General features: G+C 40.0%; 1 protein-coding gene across 5 annotated transcripts in view; it reads left to right on the top strand.

The window, feature by feature from the left end:
- The window catches only part of patj (PATJ crumbs cell polarity complex component), a 390,366-nt gene that overhangs the window by 22,916 nt on the left and 347,172 nt on the right, over window positions 1–20,278 (top strand). For all 5 annotated transcript variants that reach the window (XM_072574241.1, XM_072574240.1, XM_072574242.1 and 2 more), the window contains exons 6-10: window positions 3,572–3,770; window positions 9,132–9,260; window positions 13,212–13,418; window positions 15,812–15,911; window positions 18,835–18,923. In XM_072574241.1, the coding sequence (XP_072430342.1) occupies window positions 3,572–3,770; window positions 9,132–9,260; window positions 13,212–13,418; window positions 15,812–15,911; window positions 18,835–18,923 (724 nt within the window). The remainder of the gene's footprint in view (window positions 1–3,571; window positions 3,771–9,131; window positions 9,261–13,211; window positions 13,419–15,811; window positions 15,912–18,834; window positions 18,924–20,278) is intronic.

Below are 20,278 nucleotides of genomic sequence, written 5' to 3' on the forward strand. Positions count from 1 at the left end.
CTTTGGGTGCCTTAACTAATGTCTTGGAAACTATTAATACGCTGTACAAATAGCCCATCGTCTATCATTAGGATTCATTCAAAGGCCACAGGGAAGGCTGGTGCATACAGAAGAATATTGTACTGTTGTATTATAGCGGTAATTCAGAGTGAGGCATATTATTTATATTGAGTCACAGAATTCCTTTATTCCTTGGAGGTACAGCATCATACATCATGGAAACAGATCGTCAGCCCAACTCATCTGCGCTGACCAGCCATTCCAATCGGACATAGTCCCAACTACGAGCATTTTGCCCGTATCTCTCTAAACCCTTCCCAGTCATATGCCCATCCAGATGCCTTTTAACTGTTGTAATTGTACCCACCTCCGCCATTTTCTCTGGCAGCTCATTCCAAACCTGCACCACCCTCTGCATGAAACAATTATCCCTCAGCTCCTTTCTAAATTTTTCCCCTTTCACATTAAGCCTATGTCCTGTGGTTTTGGACACCTGCATCCTTGGAAAAAGACCTTGACTATTCATACTATCCATGCCCCTCATGGATTAAAAAACCCCTCAGCCTCTGACGCTTCAAGGAAGAAAGCCCCAGCCTATTCAGCCTCTCCCTATAGTTCAAACCCTCCAACCCTAGCAACATCCTTGTCAGTATTTTCTGCACCCTCTCAGGTTTAATAACATATTTCCTATAGAGGGGCAACCAGAATTGCATGCAGTATTCCAGAAGTGGCCTAACCAATGCCCTGTATAGCTGCAACATAACCTTCCAAGTCTGATACTCAGTGCGTTGACCAATGAAGACAAGTGTGCCAAACACCTTTATCACCACCATGTCTGCCTGTGACTCCACTTTCAAGTTTCTATAGGTCCGATTATAATGGCTGGTCGGCGCAGATGAGTTGGGCTGATGGTCTGTTTCCATGATGTATGGTGCTGTACCTCCAAGGAATAAAGTGCACCTGCACTCCTTGGTCTCTTTTTTTTACGGCAACCCTCCCCAGGGCCCTGCCATTAACTGTGGAAGTCATGTCCTGATTTGCCTTACCAAAATACAACATCTCGCATTTGTCTCGCCATCTGTTACTCCGTGGCCCATTGACCCATCTGATCAAGATCCCATTGTACTCTGAGACAATCTCCTTCACTGTCCACAACACAACCAGTTTTGACCTCATCTGCAAACTTATCAACCATACCTCATATAATCATATCCAAATCATTTATATAAATGATTAAGAGCAGTGAAGCCTTGTCGCACACAATCCTTGTTGCACACCATTGATCACAGGCTTCCAGTCTGGAACACAGTCCTGTCCCACCATCCTATGTCTCTTACTTTAAAACCAATTTTGTATCCAATTGACTAGCACCACTTGGATTCCATGTTTTCGAGTCTTGCTAACCAGACTATCATGCAGAACCATGTTGAATGCCTTGCTGAAATCCATATAGACAACTTTCTGCCTTCATCATTCTTCTTTGTCACTTCTTCAAAAAACTCGATCAAGTTAGTGAGACACAACTTCCCACGCATGAATCCATGTTGCCTCTCCATAAACAGTCCTTGCCTTTACAACTGCATGTAAATCCTGTTCCTCAGAGTCCCTTCCAACAAGTTGCCCACCATTGATGTCAGGCTCACCAGTCTATAGTTTGCTGGCATTTCCTTCGCACCTTTTTAAAATAATGGCACCACATTAGCAAACCTCCAGTATTCTGGTCCCTCACCTATAACTATCGATGATATAATTATCTCAGCAATGGGCCCAACAATCTCTTCCCTAACTTCTCATAAAGTTTGGGGATACACCAGAGCAGGTCCTCGGGATTTATCCATCTTTATGCATATTAAAATGTCCAGCACCTCTTTTGTGATATGGATGCATCTTTTCAAGGTATCACTATTTATTTCCCCAAGTTCTCGAACTTCCACATCCTTCTCCACAGTAGATACTGACACGAAATCCTCCTTTGGGATGTCACCCATCTCCTGTGGTTCCACATGTAGATGACCTTGTTTATCTTTAAGGGACCCTATTCTCTCCCTAGTTACTCTTTTGCCCTTGAAGTATTTGTAGAATTTCTTTGGATTCTCCTTAATCCTATTTGCCAAAGATATCACATGTCCCTTTTTTGCCCTCCTGGTTTCCCTCTTAAGTGTACTCATGCTGCCCTGGACTCCTCTAGGGATTCACTTGATACCAGTTGTCTATACCTGAAATTTACCTCCTTTTACTTGACCAGAGGCTCAGGTTCTCTCGTCATCCAGCATTCCATACACCAACCAGCTTTGCTCTTTGCACTAACAGGGACATACTGTCTCTGAATTCTCATTATCTCATTTCAGAAGGCCTCCCACCTTCTAACCCTACCTTTACCTGTGAATAGTCTGTTCCAATCAATGGTTCTTAGCTAATTCCATCAAAGTCGGCCTTACTTCAATTTAGAACTTTAATTTTTAGATCTATCCTTTTCCATAATTGTTTTAAAACGAATAGATTTATGATCACTGGCCCCAAAATGCTCCCCCACAGACTAAAAAATAGTTTTTCTTATCCAAATATGAAGTACTTTTCTGCATCTATATAATACAGCTTGCATTTATTAACTTTAACTGATGGATAATTTTATTTTCTGAAACAAAATTGCACCTACATAACCCCTTCCTTATTCTGCCGTTTGCCTGCATAAGGTCTTTTCCTCAGTTTGGGTGATTCACAAGTTCTGATATTTAAATTTCCATTACATTGATGGAAGGAGAGCTTTTGTAGGACATTGTAGTTGTCCTACTTTTGAGCCAAGAGGCATGAATTCGTAACCTGCTTTCAGAGGTGTGAATTAGCATCTATGAACATGTTGATTGGAAAATATCTACATGCTGAAAGGTGCTGGCAATGGTTTTTTTTAGTCTATGATTAGGTGTTCATATCTTTTCCTGGCTTCATCCCTTCCTCTCTCTTTAACATCACTTAAAAATATAACTCTCCAAGAATTTTGCATTTCCCTAACCTAGGCCACTTCCGCATTCCCCACCTTCTACGTCCCTTTCCCATTTGGCAGAAATGCCTCAGCTGTCTCGATTTGAAGCATAGGAATTCCATCACCAAACCTCTTTTATCTCTCCATCCTTAATACTGTCAATTCACACCAAATATTTGGTCAACATTCCTGATGTCTTCTCATTTGGATCAGTGTTAATTTTTCTATCATTGCATTCCCATCCAGCACATTTCAAAGATTTTACTACTTTAAATCTTCTTATAGGAATGCCAAGATGTTGTTCAGTGTTTTTCTCCAAGGAATAATGAATTTCTTTTAAATATATTAAATTTGCTCAATTTTACAAGTGACCATAAATGTCAGGCTGAAATTCAGATTTACAACCCCTTGGGTCAGCGCTGCCAGGTAGCCTCATGAAGTTGAAATCTGAAATCCTCAAAATTATAGTCACCATGAAATACATTCCTTGATGAAAATAAAAGACTGAAGTGCTGTTTTTTAATAGCCAGAAATATTCCTGATTTCTGCTCAGATTGCTAAGTTAGATTTTTTTTTGGGTCTTGTAAAAAGGGATGGCAGGTTGCAAGAACAAGACCAGATATTGGCCTTGAATCATATACCGTTGGATGAGAATATTTCCCATCAAGAAGCCATTGCACTGCTTCAGCAGACTCAAGGATCTGTGCATTTAGTGGTTGCCAGAGGATCACTTCAAAGGAGATATGCCAATTCATCAGAAATACCGGACTTACACTTTGCTTCACAATCAGTAAGTTCAGCTTTGTATTTTTAAGATAAGGAATTAATCAAATAATCAATATAAAGTATGAATTATTTGGCTTTTAAATTATATTGGATGTCAGGGCCCAACTTTTCTGAAAGTGCTGGTGCTATTAAACGTATTCTGTCCCTGTTATTTATTCCCTACTGCTGTTATGGTTCAGTTAGCTCAGTTGGCTGCATTGTGATACAAATTGATTTACAGGTTTAATTCCTGTACTGACTGATGTTACCATGAAGTTCCTACCTTTTCGACCTTGTTCCTTGCCTGAGGTGTGGTGACCCTTAGGTTGAAACACTACGAGTTGTCTCTCTCTCTTTCTCTCTCTGAAGAGAGAGCTGCCCCAGAGTTCTCTGGGATTATGGTGACTTCATTTAGTGATGATTATTTTCAAACTGTAAGTTAGTTTCAATGCAATACATCTTTTAAACTCACTTATGCAGACTGTGGATAAAATTCTGTTATGCCAAAGTACAGTTTTATTTTTTAAATGGCATGTTCTGAATAAAGCAATAGAACAATACAGCACAGAACAGGCCCTTCGGCCCACGATGTTGTGCCGAAGTTCTATCCTAGATTAAGCACCCATCCATGTACCTATCCAAATGCCACTTAAAGGTCGCCAATGATTCTGACTCTACCACTCCCACGGGCAGCGCATTCCATGCCCCCACCACTCTCTGGGTAAAGAACCCACCCCTGACATCTCCCCTATACTTTCCACCCTTCACCTTAAATTTATGTCCCCTTGTAACACTCTGTTGTACCGGGGGAAAAAGTTTCTGACTGTCTATTCTATCTATTCCTCTGATCATCTTATAAACCTCTATCAAGTCACCCCTCATCCTTCCAGTTTCCAACGAGAAAAGGCCGAGAACTCTCAACCTATCCTCATACGACCTATTCTCCATTCCAGGCAACATCCTAGTAAATCTTCTCTGCACCCTCTCCAAAGCTTCCACATCTTTCCTAAAGTGAGGCGACCAGAACTGCACATAGTACTCCAAATGTGGCCTAACCAACATCAGCTGCAACATCACTTCACGACTCTTGAATTCAATCCCTCTGCTAATGAACGATAATACACCATAGGCCTTCTTACAAACTCTATCCACCTGAGTGGCAACTTTCAAAGATCTCTGTAGATTAGATTACTTACAGTGTGGAAACAGGCCCTTCGGCCCAACAAGTCCACACCGCCCCGCCGAAGCGTAACCCACCCATACCCCTACATCTACATTTACCCCTTACCTAACACTATGGGCAATTTAGCATGGCCAATTCACCTGGCCTGCACATCTTTGGACTGTGGGAGGAAACCGGAGCACCCGGAGGAAACCCACTCAGACACGGGGAGAACGTGCAAACCCCACACAGTCAGTCGCCTGAGGCGGGAATTGAACCCGGGTCTCAGGCGCTGTGAGGCAGCAGTGCTAACCACTGTGCCACCCACTATGTACATAGACCCCAAGATCCCTCTGTTCCTCCACCTGACTAAGAACCCTACCATTAACCCTGTATTCCGCATTCTTATTTGTTCTTCCAAAATGGACAACCTCACACTTGGCAGGGTTGAACTCCATCTGCCACTCCTCAGCCCAGCTCTGCATCATATCTAAGTCCCTTTGCAAATGACAAATGCCCTCCTCACTGTCCACAACTCCACCTATCTTCGTATCATCTGCAAATTTACTGACCCACCCTTCGACTCCCTCATCCAAGTCATTAATAAAAATTACAAACAGCAGAGGATCCAGAACTGATCCCTGCGGAACTCCACTTGTAACTGGGCTCCAGGCTGAATATTTACCATCTACCACCACTCTCTGACTTCGACCGGTTAGCCAGTTTTCTATCCAATTCGCCAAATTTCCCTCTATCCCATGCCTCCTGACTTTCCGCATAAGCCTACCATGGGGAACCTTATCAAATGCCTTACTAAAATCCATGTACACTACATCCACTGCTCTACCCTCCTCCACATGCTTGGTCACCTCCTCGAAGAATTCGATAAGACTTGTAAGGCAAGACCTACCCTTCACAAATGAGTGCTGGCTGTCCCTAATCAAGCAGTGTCTTTCCAGATACTCATAAATCCTATCCCTCAGTACCCTTTCCATTACTTTGCCTACCACAGAAGTAAGACTAACTGGCCTGTAATTCCCGGGGTTATCCCTATTCCCTTTTTTGAACAGGGGCACAACATTCGCTACTCTCCAGTCCCCTGGTACCACCCCCGTTGACAGTGAAGACGAGAAGATCATTGCCAACGGTACTGCAATTTCCTCTCTTGCTTCCCACATAATCCTAGGATATATCCCGTCAGGCCCGGGGGACTTGTCTATCTTCAAGTTGTTCAAAATGTCCAACACATCTTCCTTCCTAACAAGTATCTCTTCTAGCTTACCAGTCCATTTCACAATCTCCTCTTCAACAATACGGTCCCTCTCGTTCGTAAATACTGAAGAGAAGTACTTGTTCAAGACCTTTCCTATCTCTTCCGACTCAATACACAATCTCCCAATACTGTCCTTGATCGGACCTACCCTCGTTCTCGTCATTCTCAGGTTTCTCACATACGCATAAAATGCCTTGGGGTTATCCTTGATCCTATCCGCCAAGGATTTTTCATGCCCTCTCTTAGCTCTCCTAATCCCTTTCTTCAGGTCCCTTCTGGCTATCCTGTATCCCTCCACTGCTCTGTCTGAACCCTGTTTCCTCAGCCTTATGTAAGCCTCCTTCTTCTTCTTTACTAGACATTCAACCTCCCTCGTCAACCAAGGCTCCCTCACACGACCATTTCTTTCCTGCCTGATAGGTACATACATATCAAGGACATGTCGTATCTGCTCCTTGAAAAAGTTCCACATTTCCACCACATCCTTCCCTGACAGCCTATCCTCCCAACTTATGCTCCTCAAATCCTGTCTTACAGCATCGTAATTTCCCTTCCCCCAATTGTAAAATCTACCTTGTTGTGCGCACCTATCTCTCTCCATAACCAAGGTGAAAGTCACAGAATTGTGGTCACCATCACCAAAATGTTCACCCACTAACAAGCCCATCACTTGTCCCGGTTCATTACCGAGTACCAAATCCAATATGGCCTCCCCTCTGGTTGGACAATCTACATACTGCGTTAGAAAAGCTTCCTGGACACACTGCACAAACACCGCCCCATCCAATCTACTTGATCTAAAGAGCTTCCAATCAATATTTGGGAAGTTGAAGTCGCCCATGAGTACGACCCTGTGGCTTCTGCACCTTTCCAAAATCTGTTTCCCAATCTGTTTCTCCACATCTCTGCTGCTATTGGGGGGCCTATAGTAAACACCCAACAAGGTGACTGCACCTTTCCTATTTCTGACTTCAGCCCATACTACCTCCAAAGGCAGATCCCCCTCAAACTTCCTTTCTGCAGTCGTTAAACCATTTCTAATTAGCAATGCCACCCTCCCTCCTTTTTTACCACCCTCCCTAATCTTACTGAAACATCTGTAACCAGGAACCTCCAACAGCCATTCCTGTCCCTCATCTATCCACGTTTCCGTGATGGCCACAACATCGTAGTCCCAGGTACCGATCCACGCCTTAAGTTCACCCACCTTATTTCTGATACTCCTTGCGTTGAAGTATACGCAATATTCTAATATACAGGAGGTTGCTAGCTCAGTTGGCTGCACTGCTGGTTTACAATGCAGTGTGATGCCAATAGCATGTGTTCAATTCCTGCACTTACTGAGTTTACTATGAAGGATTCTCCTTCTCAACTTCACCCCTCACCTGAAGTTTGGTGATCCTTAGGTTAAAACTGCCACCAATTGTCTCTCTCTAATGACTGATAACTTCAAATCCATATTCCCTTGATAACCTTTGATACCCTTTCACATTGCTTAACAATTTCCTGTGCTGCCTTAAAAATGTTCAAGGCCCCTTGTTTTGCCACCTTTTCAGACAGATAGTTTGAAAGACTCATAACCCTCTGAGAGAGAAGAAAATGCCTTATTTCTATTTAAAATGGATGACACAATTTTTAAACATGGACCCAAGTTCTAGATTCTTCTGTGCGAGGAAGCATCGTCTCCACATCGACCATGTCAAGACTGCTTAGGATTTTAGCCAGTTCAATCAAATCACCTCTTATTCCTTTCAACTGTAGCAATACAAGCCGAGCTTGTCCAACCTTTCTCATAAGACCACCCTGTCATTCTGGTTATTACTCTGGAGGCAATTCAGAGTCTTACCAATGTATTTACTTAACATTCTTTCATAAATAATTTGACCAGTGTTGTGCACAACATTACAGGTTCAGTCTTACCAGTGCCCTGTATGACTGAAGCATAAGCTCCCTACTTTTGTTTTCAAGCTAAGAATTCTCTTGCAAGGAACTTATCTCCTGTCTCCCCATTGTCTGTCTGCCAACTACAAGGTCCAAGCCAAGAGTCCAAGCCATACCTGGATGGAAATGGTATCAAAGCAGTTGGGAATTTTCGCACTATATAGGGCAAAGCAGCCTACTTGATTGGCACCCCATTCACCACCTTCAACGTTCACTCCCTCTACCACTGACGAACAGTGGAATGAAATGTATATCATCTACAAGGTGTACTGCAGTAATTCATGATGGCTTCTTTAATAGCTCTTTTAAAATCTGTGACTGCTGTGAACTAGAAGAAAAAGTTAAAAAATCGCACACTGCCAGGTTATAGTCCAACAGGTTTATTTGGAAGTAGAAGCTTTTGGAGCCCTCGTAGGAGATTCTGCCCCACTAGCTACCTGACGAAGGAGCAGCACTCCGAAAGCTTGGACTATAAGTTGCTGTTGTGAAATTTTTAACTTTGTCCACCTCAGTCCAACACTGACACCTCCACATCATAGAAGAAAAGTGCCAGATACATGGAAAACCGCAATCTGCATCTTGCCTACTGAGCCACACACTATCCTGACTTGTAATTCTCCTGCTGGCTATTCACTGTTATTGGGTCAATGTTATAGACCTACCTTCCTAACAGTACGCTGGATGTCCCTACTTCCCAAGTGCTGCAGCGGTTCAACACCACCTTGAGGGCAATTAATAATGAGCAATAAATGCTTGCTGAATTAGTGATATCCACATTCCATCCACAAAAATATAAATGATGTAGTTTTAATGTAACTGCTTTAATTACAGTTTCTATTTATGTACTGTAATAATTAATGTTTCAGCAGTAGAAGCAATAACCTTACCATTAAAAAGTGCTCATGAGTTCTTGCTGAACTTCAATCGCCTGTGAAGGGATTGATTTTGTTTAATAAAAAGTTGCTTTTTTTTGCAGTAAAATAAGTATTTCTGTTTTCCATCTATTTCAGATTAATTGGCGGCATGTCGAAGAAATTGAATTGGTCAGTGATGGGTCAGGCTTAGGATTTGGAATTGTAGGAGGAAAGCCAACTGGAGTAATTGTGAAAACAGTCGTACCAGGAGGATTAGCTGATCGGGTAACCCCTTCTTATTTGAGTAATTGCAGAGTGGAGAGCCGACTATCTATGTCTTTAGATTATGCTTAAAAATTATTTTCCACAGAAAGAAAAATACATTTCACAGAATTATGGTAGTGCTGAAGGAGGCCAATTAGCCTGTCAAGCCTGTACTGATTCTCTGAGCATTTTGATTTACAAGCAATCTATTACCTTTTCCTCATAAACCTGGACACTTTCTATTTAAATAATCATATAATGGGCTGTTGAATGCCTCATTTGAACCTCCCACTAACCCACTCCTAGGCAATGCATTTGATTCCTTCACCACTTGCTGTGTGAACCTTTTCTTCTTGCCTCGCATTTTTTTTTGCAAAACGCATTAAACCTGTAACCCCAATTCTTGATCCTTCTTTGAACAGGAACAGTTTCTCCCCATCTAATCTGTCCAGGCCTGCCCTTGTTTTACAAGTGTTCATCACATCTCCTCTAAGACTTTTACTCTGCAAGGAAAACCGCCCACCTTCACTTCACAACTGAATGTCACTGGTGTGTTGGTGGTGAAGGAAGTGAATGTGAAAGTGGTGAATGGGGTGTCAATCAAGTAGGATGCTTTACCCTGGATAGTGTGAAGATTCTCAAGTGTTTTTGAATCCATATTCATTCAGGTGTGGCTTGAACCTTGTAATTGATAGATGGCCAAAGTGGAGGCAAAAGTTAATTTTTTTGCAGCAGAATTCCTAGCTTAAATGCAAAATTGGATGGTTATCCTCATAATTGCTGTTACTCATCTCTGGAACAATTCTTGTAAATCTCTTTTGCACTCTCTCTAAAAATTCACGTTTTATAAAGTGTGGTGTCGAAAACAGCTGAGATCTGACAACTGACCATATAAATACACTATAGTGTCTTCGCTTTTGTACTCCACGTCCCAATTCAAGAATTCTAAAATAGTCTATGCTTCACCAATAGCTCTTTCTGCCTTATACAATTATAGTCCTTGGTCTCTCTGCTCCTGGGCACCTTTTGGAATAGTACCCTTTATTGCATACTGCCTCTTCATGTTCTTTTTTAATCAAACTTCATCACTTCTCATCCCTCCGCATTGACCCTCATCTGCGAATCCACCTACTTCACCAACTTGTCACTCTTACAGTTTACAGTTCTCTCAGGTTTTGTGTCATCTGCAAACTTTGAAATTATCCGGTGCATTCCAAGATCCCAGGTTGCCTGTACATACATTTGGAAAACAAGAGTTTCAATACTGACCCCTAGCGAACACCACTGCAACCTTCTGCTAGCTTGAAAAATGCCCATCACCATCACACTCTGCGTCCTGTTCCTCAGCCAATCTTATATCTATGCTTCAACTGACCATTTTACTTCATGACATATAACTTTTCTCACAAGGCCATTCCCTAGTACTATATCGAATGCTTTCCGCAAGTCTATAGATGTGTGTGTGTGTGTAACAGAAGGTATAAGACACACTGCCAATTCAGTACCTTTCAATTCTACCAGAAGTAGTCTAACATAATTCTTCACTGCTTACTTCTGTTCTTTTGCTTTCTCAGCCTTTTAACTTCTAACCTGATAACTATCATTCATCATGAGAGTATTGCTACAAAACCTTACTTCAACCATTTAAGTTAAACTTGGTCTTCAATCCTAGCACAAGCTTTTGCATTCTGGCACAATGAACAAGATAGACATTTGGACTGTAGCTTCTTTCTCTCTTTATCTTGGATTCTATTGGACTTTGTGGATATTTGGGGACATCTTTGAAAACTTTCTTACCTCCAAAGCCTATTTCCATGTTGACATATGTCACATGAGCCTTGCATCCTGGCAACAATGCTCATTAACTATCCTTTAGAGCCCATTTCTTCATCATCTTGGATATTGATACAATCTCAACATCTCAGTCTTTTTAAAGCTATTTTCATTGGCGGGCCCCAGGGTGAGTCTGTAGGTGGCTGTACAGGTGTGGCTACCATAGGCTCTGCTATATTTGGGGCAGATGGTGGCCACAGGAAGGGGTGGGTAGGGCATTGTTTTGGTAGCACACTCCTTTTCCTGTTTTTGCCTGGCTTCCATTTTTACCTGAAAGCAGAAGAAAGCTGAAATCCCAATTCATTACGAAAAGAATGAAGCTACCAGATTCCATGGTTTAAACAAACAAGCTTTTACTGTAGAATAGTCAGATGAACTAAACTTCAAATACTATCACCATGAAGAATCACCATGAATTAGGTACGAATGAACAGGCAAGTTGAGATCGATTACAAACTGCAAATGACATATTCATGTGTACAATGTTCCACAAAATGACACACATGTACCAAATCTCCTCATCTCAGTCTTGTGGATATGGATCCACCAATTTTATCATCTTATATTGGAAATTGATGCAGCAATTGTGTCTACTTCACTCCTGGATCTAGTCTCTGTCCTTCTTGACTTCTCCAGATTGTTTCATTTCATGGTTTCCCTTTCTGGTTAGGACTGCCTCAAGACTGACTAACTTTACAGTCACAGCTTCAGCACAACAATTTAAAGGTCATCTTTGGAGGAGGTGGTAGTGCAGTGTTAACTGTCTTCGGACTAGTAATGCAGAACCCCAGGCCAATGTTTTGGGGATTTGGGTTCAAATCACACCAGGGAAGATGATGACATTTGATTTCAATATTATCTGGAACAAAGAGCTGGCTTAATGACAGCCATGATCACATAGTCATCTTCTTCAGCAGTAAGGATGGCTTTTACTGCTATCCTTACCTGGTCTGACTTAGATGTGACTGCAGACCAATTTGATTGATGCTTAACTGTCCTCTGAGCTTTGGAGCTGAGCAATAAATGCTGGGTTAGCCAGTGATGCTCATATCCCCTGAGCAAATTAAATAAAAAATAGTTGTTAAAAACATGAAATTCTGAATATGTTTCTGAGACTTTGGAGACTCTCAGTCTATCCATTATTGGCACACAATTGTTACCATTGTTTCCAAGTGACCTTCTTCTCAGTAAAGCCATTTAGGTCTTGATCAATTAAACCAGGCTTGCTGTCAGGTAGACTTCAGCTAATTGTAAAGATATAGTCACAAACCATAATTTTACAAAGTTTGTAATTATGATAAGTTGACATAACAGGTTTTTTTTGAAAATATAATTTTTGTCAGAGGTTTAATTTTATTTTCCTGTTCTTCTTGAATGAACTGTGTTGTGAGGTTTTGTGTGCAGAAGATGGATTCTGAAGTTTTTTCATGTTTCTGTTGATGTTGTTTTATACTTGAGAGGTGTGTATGTGACTGTTTCTTCCTTGCACTATCCTTTCGCCTGGACAAAATTCTCATCCCAAATGCTTCCACAAGTAATGGGCATTAAATCGATAGATTCAAACACATGAATTTGCATCTGAATATCCTATTTATTACCTATTATTTTACATTCAAGGACTCCAGATCCTTCTACTGCAGCGTTCATTAGTCTCTCTTCTGCTTTTCATTTCACCTCTCAGAAGAGGACATATTCACATTTTGTTCACTTGCAATCTTAACCTAAACTCGTCTCTTTGTATTCTTCTCAGAATTTGCGTCTAACTAGCTTTGTATCATCAGCAAACGTGACTACAATATATTCTGTTCCTTCGTTCAGTTATTAATGCAGATCATAAGTTATTAAAGCACCAACACTGATTCTTGCAGCACACCATTAGTCACAATTTGCCAACCTGAAAATGAACCATTTACCCAACCTCTTTCCAATTTGTTAGCCAATCCCATTTCTACACTGAAATGCTGCCCTAACAGCATGAGCTCTTAACTTGGGTAGTAAGCTTTTCTGTGGCATTTTATTCACTGCCTTTTGGAAGTCAAATATATTGCATTCACTGATTCCTTTTTATCATTTTTCAGTACCTCTAAATTTCCATTCCTGTTTACCCGAAGCTTAAATAATTTATTCTGTATTCCTTAGGATGGAAGGCTTAGGACAGGCGATCATATTCTCCAGATTGGAGGTATTGATGTCCAGGGGATGGGAAGTGAACAGATTGCCCAGGTATTGAGAAATTGTGGTAATCGAGTCCGAATGGTAGTAGCAAGAGATGCATGTGAAGATCCTTCTTCCAAATCTCCTGCAGTTGTCCCCACTGTGATGCCTTCTCAAGCCCATGCCAATGTTGTAAGTATGATTGAATAACAAAGATTTTATAACATTTCAACTTTAATTTTGGAATTGTATTTCTACTAAAGTGAGAATTGATCATGTTAAAAATATTTTTATCTTCCTTGCTACTATAAAGAGTGGAGAGGAAGTCTTTTTTTATCAAAACACATTCAAATGAGATAAAAGTAGCACTGCATTGGGATTTGAGTTTGTATATTTGAATCTATTTCTGTGATTCTTCAAGATTTAGATTATTATTCAAAGTAGAGTTCTATTGGGGAACTATTTTGGTAAAATTGAGGCTTTAGTTAATAGTATATTTAAATTGATCAATCTGCAGTGCATAATATCACAGATAATTGTCTGGCCATAAGTGACAGTCCTCTGTGATAATGAGTTCCAGAGATTAACCTCCGTCTAACTGCAGAAATATCTCCTTATCTCAGTTCTAAAGGGTTATCCCTTCTCTCTAAGGCTATGCCCATGGGTCCTCGTCTCCCCTACTCGTAGGACTATCTTCTCTATGTCAACTGTATCCAGGCCTCTCAGTGTTCTATAAGTTTGAATCAGATCAGCCCCATCCTTCGAATGTACTCAATGGAGTCCAGACCCAGAGTCCTCAACTGCTCCTTAAATGATAAGTTTTTTTCTCCCTTATACTGTATAATGTTACGTTTCTTGTCATAATTGTGTAATACTTTGTATTTCATATAACTAAATTTCTTGGAGCATGATTTAGAATTAGTGTATTTGCAGGAATCTTTGCCATTGCTACTATTTTATGACAGATGTAAACCTTAGACTAGGATGTGCAACCACCAGTCTTGGGTTCTACTTTTTAATTAAGCTTTTTCATAGAACTTTATGACCTGGGCATTTAATTTTCCATATCTAGTGATAATGGGTAGGATGCTTGTTTCACACTTGACATTAAGTGTGGAAAGTTTCCAAGCTGTTCAGTGTTTTTGGTTTATATTGGATTTGAACATCCATGGTGGAAATTAAGTGATGTGTCAATAATTGCAAGAATGGATCTTATCTCTTCTGTCCTTATTGTAGTCAGGAGTTGGAATAGGACTCATATGCAGAGTTAGCCTGCTAAATTTGGTTTTGATCTATAACGCTATCTGTATTCCATTTGTCCATGTTACATTTAGGGACTAACAACAGAGAAAGAAAAACTCAGTATTTTAGATCAATATCTTTTTATTTTCTTAATTTTTCTAGAAATATGGTGCCTAGTATGATGGATGGGATAAAAACCAATTTCAAGATCCCATCTTTAAAAATAGAGTGATTAGTTGTAAATTTCCTATGTATTTTGATTTTATAATTTTAAATTGTTAATAAATGTATTCTCATGGAATCTTGATGTGGACTCCCATGATAAATAGTTTATGTTGCTGAAATGATCAGACGGATTATCTGAACTACTTACTGCATCTGTTGATATGTAGTTAGCTTTCTTCAGTTCCAGTCAGATAACTACATACCATAATAACATCCATGCTTGCAAAGAGGATAAAGGGAGAAATAGGGAAACTTATAACAGATAACAAGGGCTTAACACCATGAATCTCGAGGAACATAGAAGATACAAAATTTCAAAAAGGAAGTAGAGAGAGGGGGTGAAAAGCTTTTGGCAAGTATAATCAAAGGTTTTTTTATATATAGATTAGTGAAAAGCATGTGGATTTTAAAAAAAGTGTTAGATCTATTAAAGACTGTCCGAGTAACCTTTCTGTGGAGGCAGTGAATGGTGGTTTGGTTCTTTATGAATATTTTGCCTCTTTTCACTGAATAGGGGGATAATACAGACATTACAATCAGGCAGAGGAGTGTGAAATGGTGGATGGAATTTTCACAGTGAGAGCCAAAGCACTAAAGAATTTCATCTGTTGAAAGTGGATAAATTATTTGAGCTGGAATCATATGTATCTGAGGCTATCCAGAGAAACAAGAGAAGAAGCAACAGGGGTTTTGATAGTCATTTTCTATTACATCAGTTGAGACAATTGACAACATTCTAAACCAACCAACAACATCCTGTTTTAAAAACAGTGAATTTGTCCAATTTCTCATTATTAAGAGACCATTAAAAATTTCTAGGATTTCAATTAGCATCTTTGCCAAAAATTAAACAGTTCTTTCTTTGGCCACATATAACTTAAAAAAAATTCTGCCCACTAACTTTTAAAATATGTTATTTACAGACTAACAGGCAAGAGCATTCCCATCATTAGTAATGGAGGAAAGATATTTTTTGTTGCATCATTCTACCACACCAAGTATTTGAAGGGTGGTTTCATGAACAGTCTCTTTGTTTTAAGTAATATATCTTGATGTTACATACAACCTAAATTTTATACAAAAATCTATTGTTAAAATGTTGTGTTTGATTTTTGTAGATTATTGAAAATGATTATGATATTGAAAATGTTGAACTCAAGAGAGATGGACAAAGCCTTGGCATTACTGTTGTTGGTTATGTTGGTGCATCCCATGGTGGTGAGTTCACAAATAATTATTAATTAGGAAGAAGGTGCTGAACTGTAAGTATGCCAAATAGCTGGCTACCATTTTGTACAGGTCCTTCAGCATTCCAAAGTGAATTTTTGCAGTCTCCTGACAAACTTCATTTTTCTCTGGTCTAAATGTTGTTTTATTCCTCTCTTAAGTAAGTGATGATTTTTGATTAATAAAAATTCCATGCCAAAAGCAATTAGTATGGTAATTGTTATGTTACTGTACAGGAAGCCCAGAGGTATAGACCACTGCAGCAGCTGGGGAATTTAAATTTGATTCATTATATAAATCAAGAGCTAAAAGTCGTGTCATCAGTAATGAAACAACCCTGTTGTCACGAAACCCATCAGCATATTTTTAGCAAAGGAATTTATCTGATCTGGCCCATATATGACTTGAGACCCAGACCGGTTTGCAGTCACTACCCTCCAAAGGAAATTAGGGATGGGCAATAAATGCTGGCTTTGCAAATTGCAACCATATCCTATGAATTAAGTTTTCTGGATGGTAGTGGTCATGGGTATGGAAGGTGCTGTACAACAAACTTTGGTGCATTTCTGCAGTGCATCTTCTAGATGGTATACATGCTGCTACTGTGATTTGATGGTGGAGGAAATTAATTATTGAGGGTGTGGTGGCATCAAATGGGCTATTTTTTTCTAAATTTTGTCAGAATTTTTGAGTGTTGCTGTAGCTGCACTCGTCTAGGCAAGTGGGGAGTATTCTGTCACATTCCTGACTTGTGCTTTGCAGATATTGGACAGGAATCAGGAAGTGAGACAACTTTGCAATGACAACAATTGTTGCCCATCCCCAATTGGGCTCTGATTTGAATTACTTTTAGATCATTTCAGAGGACAGTTAAGACTCAACCACATTACTACTAATCGGGAGTCCCATGTTGGCCACACTAAGAGAGAATGGCAAAATGCTTTTCTCTAAAATATCACTTGTAGATCTTTGGGATTCTGGTACAATAAATGATTGCTGTCATTCCTGAGACTGACACTGACTTATACTTAACAGATTTTATGAATTGAATTTGATTTCAGACAGTTGCTGGTGTGTGACTTGAACCCCTCCCTGCAAACCACACATTAGCCTAGGCCTCTGGATTGCAAGCCCAATGACATCAACAAATGCCACCTTTTTCCTCGAGAAGATAAGCAGGACTTTTGACGTCTTATCTACTATTTATCCCTCAACTAGCACCAAAAATAATAGGCAATTCATTTAATTGCTGTGTGTGGAGGCTTGCAGTGGGCATCATTTCCTCAAAATGATGATTGTCTTTCATTGGCTGCATGTCCTGAGGTTGTGAAAAGTGCTGGAGAAGTGTATGCTCTTTCCTTTTTTTTTAACAAATTGTACCATATTTCTTGAAAATTGAATTGAATTTATTGTCATATGTACCGAGGTACAGTGAAAATCTTTGTCTTGCGATCAATACAGGCAGATCACAGAGTTAAGTAGCATAGATAAGTAAATAACAGGTAAACAGCGGTAAAAACAAAAACACGGGTACAGGCAAATATTAAGACTTTGAGAGTCCATTCAGTATTCTAATAACAGTAGGGTAGAAACTGTTAGGAAACCAGATGGTGCATGTGTTCAGGCTTCTGTACTTCCTCCCTGATGGTAGAGGTTATAGAAAAGCATTGCCAGGGTGAGATGGATCATTCCCAGACTTATCAGAAACTAATGATTACAGTTTCCCACAGGGAGTGTCATTTGTTCAAGGTGGAGTTGAAGAACTTCTGGATTTCTTGGCGTCTTGAGCTTCAACAACTCTAAACAGCTGGAGTTTGTTGGAATCCTGTTAGAAGTGAAAGATCCAAGAGATTAGATTAATGCTCTTGATTTTTACATGACAAAATTCCCTTAACCAAGAAATTGGAACATGGTGAGAACCGTATAGAAATGGATGCTGCTCATTAATTTTGTTTAGCACTTTGAAAAGCACTTTGGATGTCTGGGTGGAAGTGCAAAGATGCCATCAGTTTGAAAAGAGCATAAGTTTTTAGTGTTGGCTCCAATATGTCTCAGCTTTATGGTAAATTCTTCACATTTAATAAACTATACTTTCTTTCCGTTTTTAAGGATATTATCATGGTTTTTGAGAGAATAGAGAAAGTTATATGGATTATATCCATATGATCTTTCCTGGAGGTATCTATTTAAATGGGTGGATGCATGGCTTAGTAATTCTTATTGAACAAGACAGATGCCACTTTTCAATTGCAAACTTTGGCATTTAGAACTAAAAGGGAAATGTACAGTATTCTCAAACAGCCAAACAAATTGCCAATCAGCAGAGTTATGGGCATACGTTTCTTGTCCTGGTGACCTTTAGAACCAGTCTGATTTAGATTAGATTAGATTCCCTACAGTGTGGAAACAGGCCCTTCAGCCCAACAAGTCCACACCGCCCCTCCGAAGAGCAACCCACCCAGACCCATTATGATAGAACGCCTCCATTTAAGTTCCATCTGTTTTTGCAATGTGTCCTGAACACATCTGAACAGTTGATTAAATTACAAAGTAAAATAGCCACTGTTATTGTGATGTTAGGGCTGGTCTGTTGGATACATTATAACAACAAAAGCATTTTGGATTTACAAAGCTCTTAAATAGGATAAATATGTCAATATTTTCAAGCAAACTATAATTCCAAGTCCCACAGGATGATATTAGGTATAGTAATGGAAAGCTTGGTCAAAGTGGTAGATTTTAAGTAACATCTTACAGGAGGATAGTGTGATGGAGATCTTTATGGAGGAAGTTTCAGAGCTGAGGGCAGATGAATTCAGCTACCAATTGAAGAACAATTGAGATTCTGATGCTAATGACCTCTGATTTACTGGAGAAGCTACTGAACAAGATAATTTGATATTATAATTTACAGATACCTCTGGTATTTTTGTGAAAAGTATAATACCAGGAAGTGCAGCAGAGCAGAGTGGGCGTATTCAAGTTCATGACAGGATCATTGCAGTAAGTGATGTTTTCTCTTCTATTATAGTTCTTTATATTTGCCTTTATTTCTTATTGCATTATTGTTTTTTGTCCTTCGTCGGCATATTAAATTTATTTGGCGTTTGATTGAAGAATGTCTTCCCTTTCTTTACCTTTTATGCATCTAAAAAAACTCTTACAATTTTCTTTTATAATTTTTTTTGTTCACTCGTGGGAAGTGGGTGTCACTGGCTGACCAGCATTTATTGCCTGTCTCTAGTTGCCTTGTGCTGTTCGTTGGATGCTGCCTGAACTGCTGTGCTTTTCCAGCACCACTAATCCAGAATTTGAGAATGTAGTGGTGAATTACCTTCTTGAGCCACTGCAGTCCATGCACTGTAGGTAGATCCCCAGTGTTCTCAGTGAGGGAATTGTAGGATTTTGACCCAGCAACAGTGAAGGGACAGCATATATTTGCAAGACAGGATGATTAATGGCTTTGAGGCGAACTTGCGCTTGGTGGTATTCCCATATAACTGCTGTCCTTGTCCTTCTAGACGAAAGTGGTCTTGGATTTGGAAGGTGCTGTCTGCAGATCTTTGATGAATTTCTGCAGTGCATCTTGTCGATAATATACATTGCTGCTACTGAGCATCGGCGGTGGAGGGAGAGTGGATGCTGACTCGTTTACCCATATATTTATCTTGTTTATTATTGTTTTCTTAGTATCCCTCTGCTGGTTTTTAAAGGCTTCAATCCTCTGGCTTCTCACTAATCGTCTCCACGTTGTATGCTTTTTCTTTAGCTTTTATGCTGTACCTGACTTCCCTTGTCAGCTGTGGTTGCCTTGTTCTCCCCTTATGTTTCTTCTTCTTTGGGTTGAATTTCTGCTGTGTCCTCTGAATTACTCGAAAAGCTCCTGCCATTTCTGCTCCACTGTCTGTCTGCTAGATTCCCCTTCCAATCAACTTTGGTCAACCTTTACTCAATTGTCATACAGTTACATCTCACTCGAGCTTCTCCCTCTCAAGCTGCAGGGTGAATCCTATCATATTATGGTCATTTAGCCCCATGAGTTCCTTTGCCTTAAATGCCCTGACCACATCTGCCTCATTATACATCACCAAATCAAGAACTACCTGTTCCTACTGGGGTCTGCCAAAAGCAACTCTGAAAGAACCATCTGATAGATGAACAAGGTGATGACAGGCTACCAGGGGCAGGTATATGGGATTGTGGTGAATTGAGATCAGTGTGTTCTTGTTGAAGAACGGAGCAGACTGAAGGGGCTTGCTCCAAATGTGTTCCATCCCTTTGCCCAATTAACTACCCTCATCCTGACTCTTTCGCTAGACATTTCCCATTCAAAATAATTCCAGGTTTCAGTTCCTGAT

This window comes from Chiloscyllium punctatum, chromosome 7, assembly GCF_047496795.1.
Source record: "Chiloscyllium punctatum isolate Juve2018m chromosome 7, sChiPun1.3, whole genome shotgun sequence".
NCBI lineage: Eukaryota > Metazoa > Chordata > Chondrichthyes > Orectolobiformes > Hemiscylliidae > Chiloscyllium > Chiloscyllium punctatum.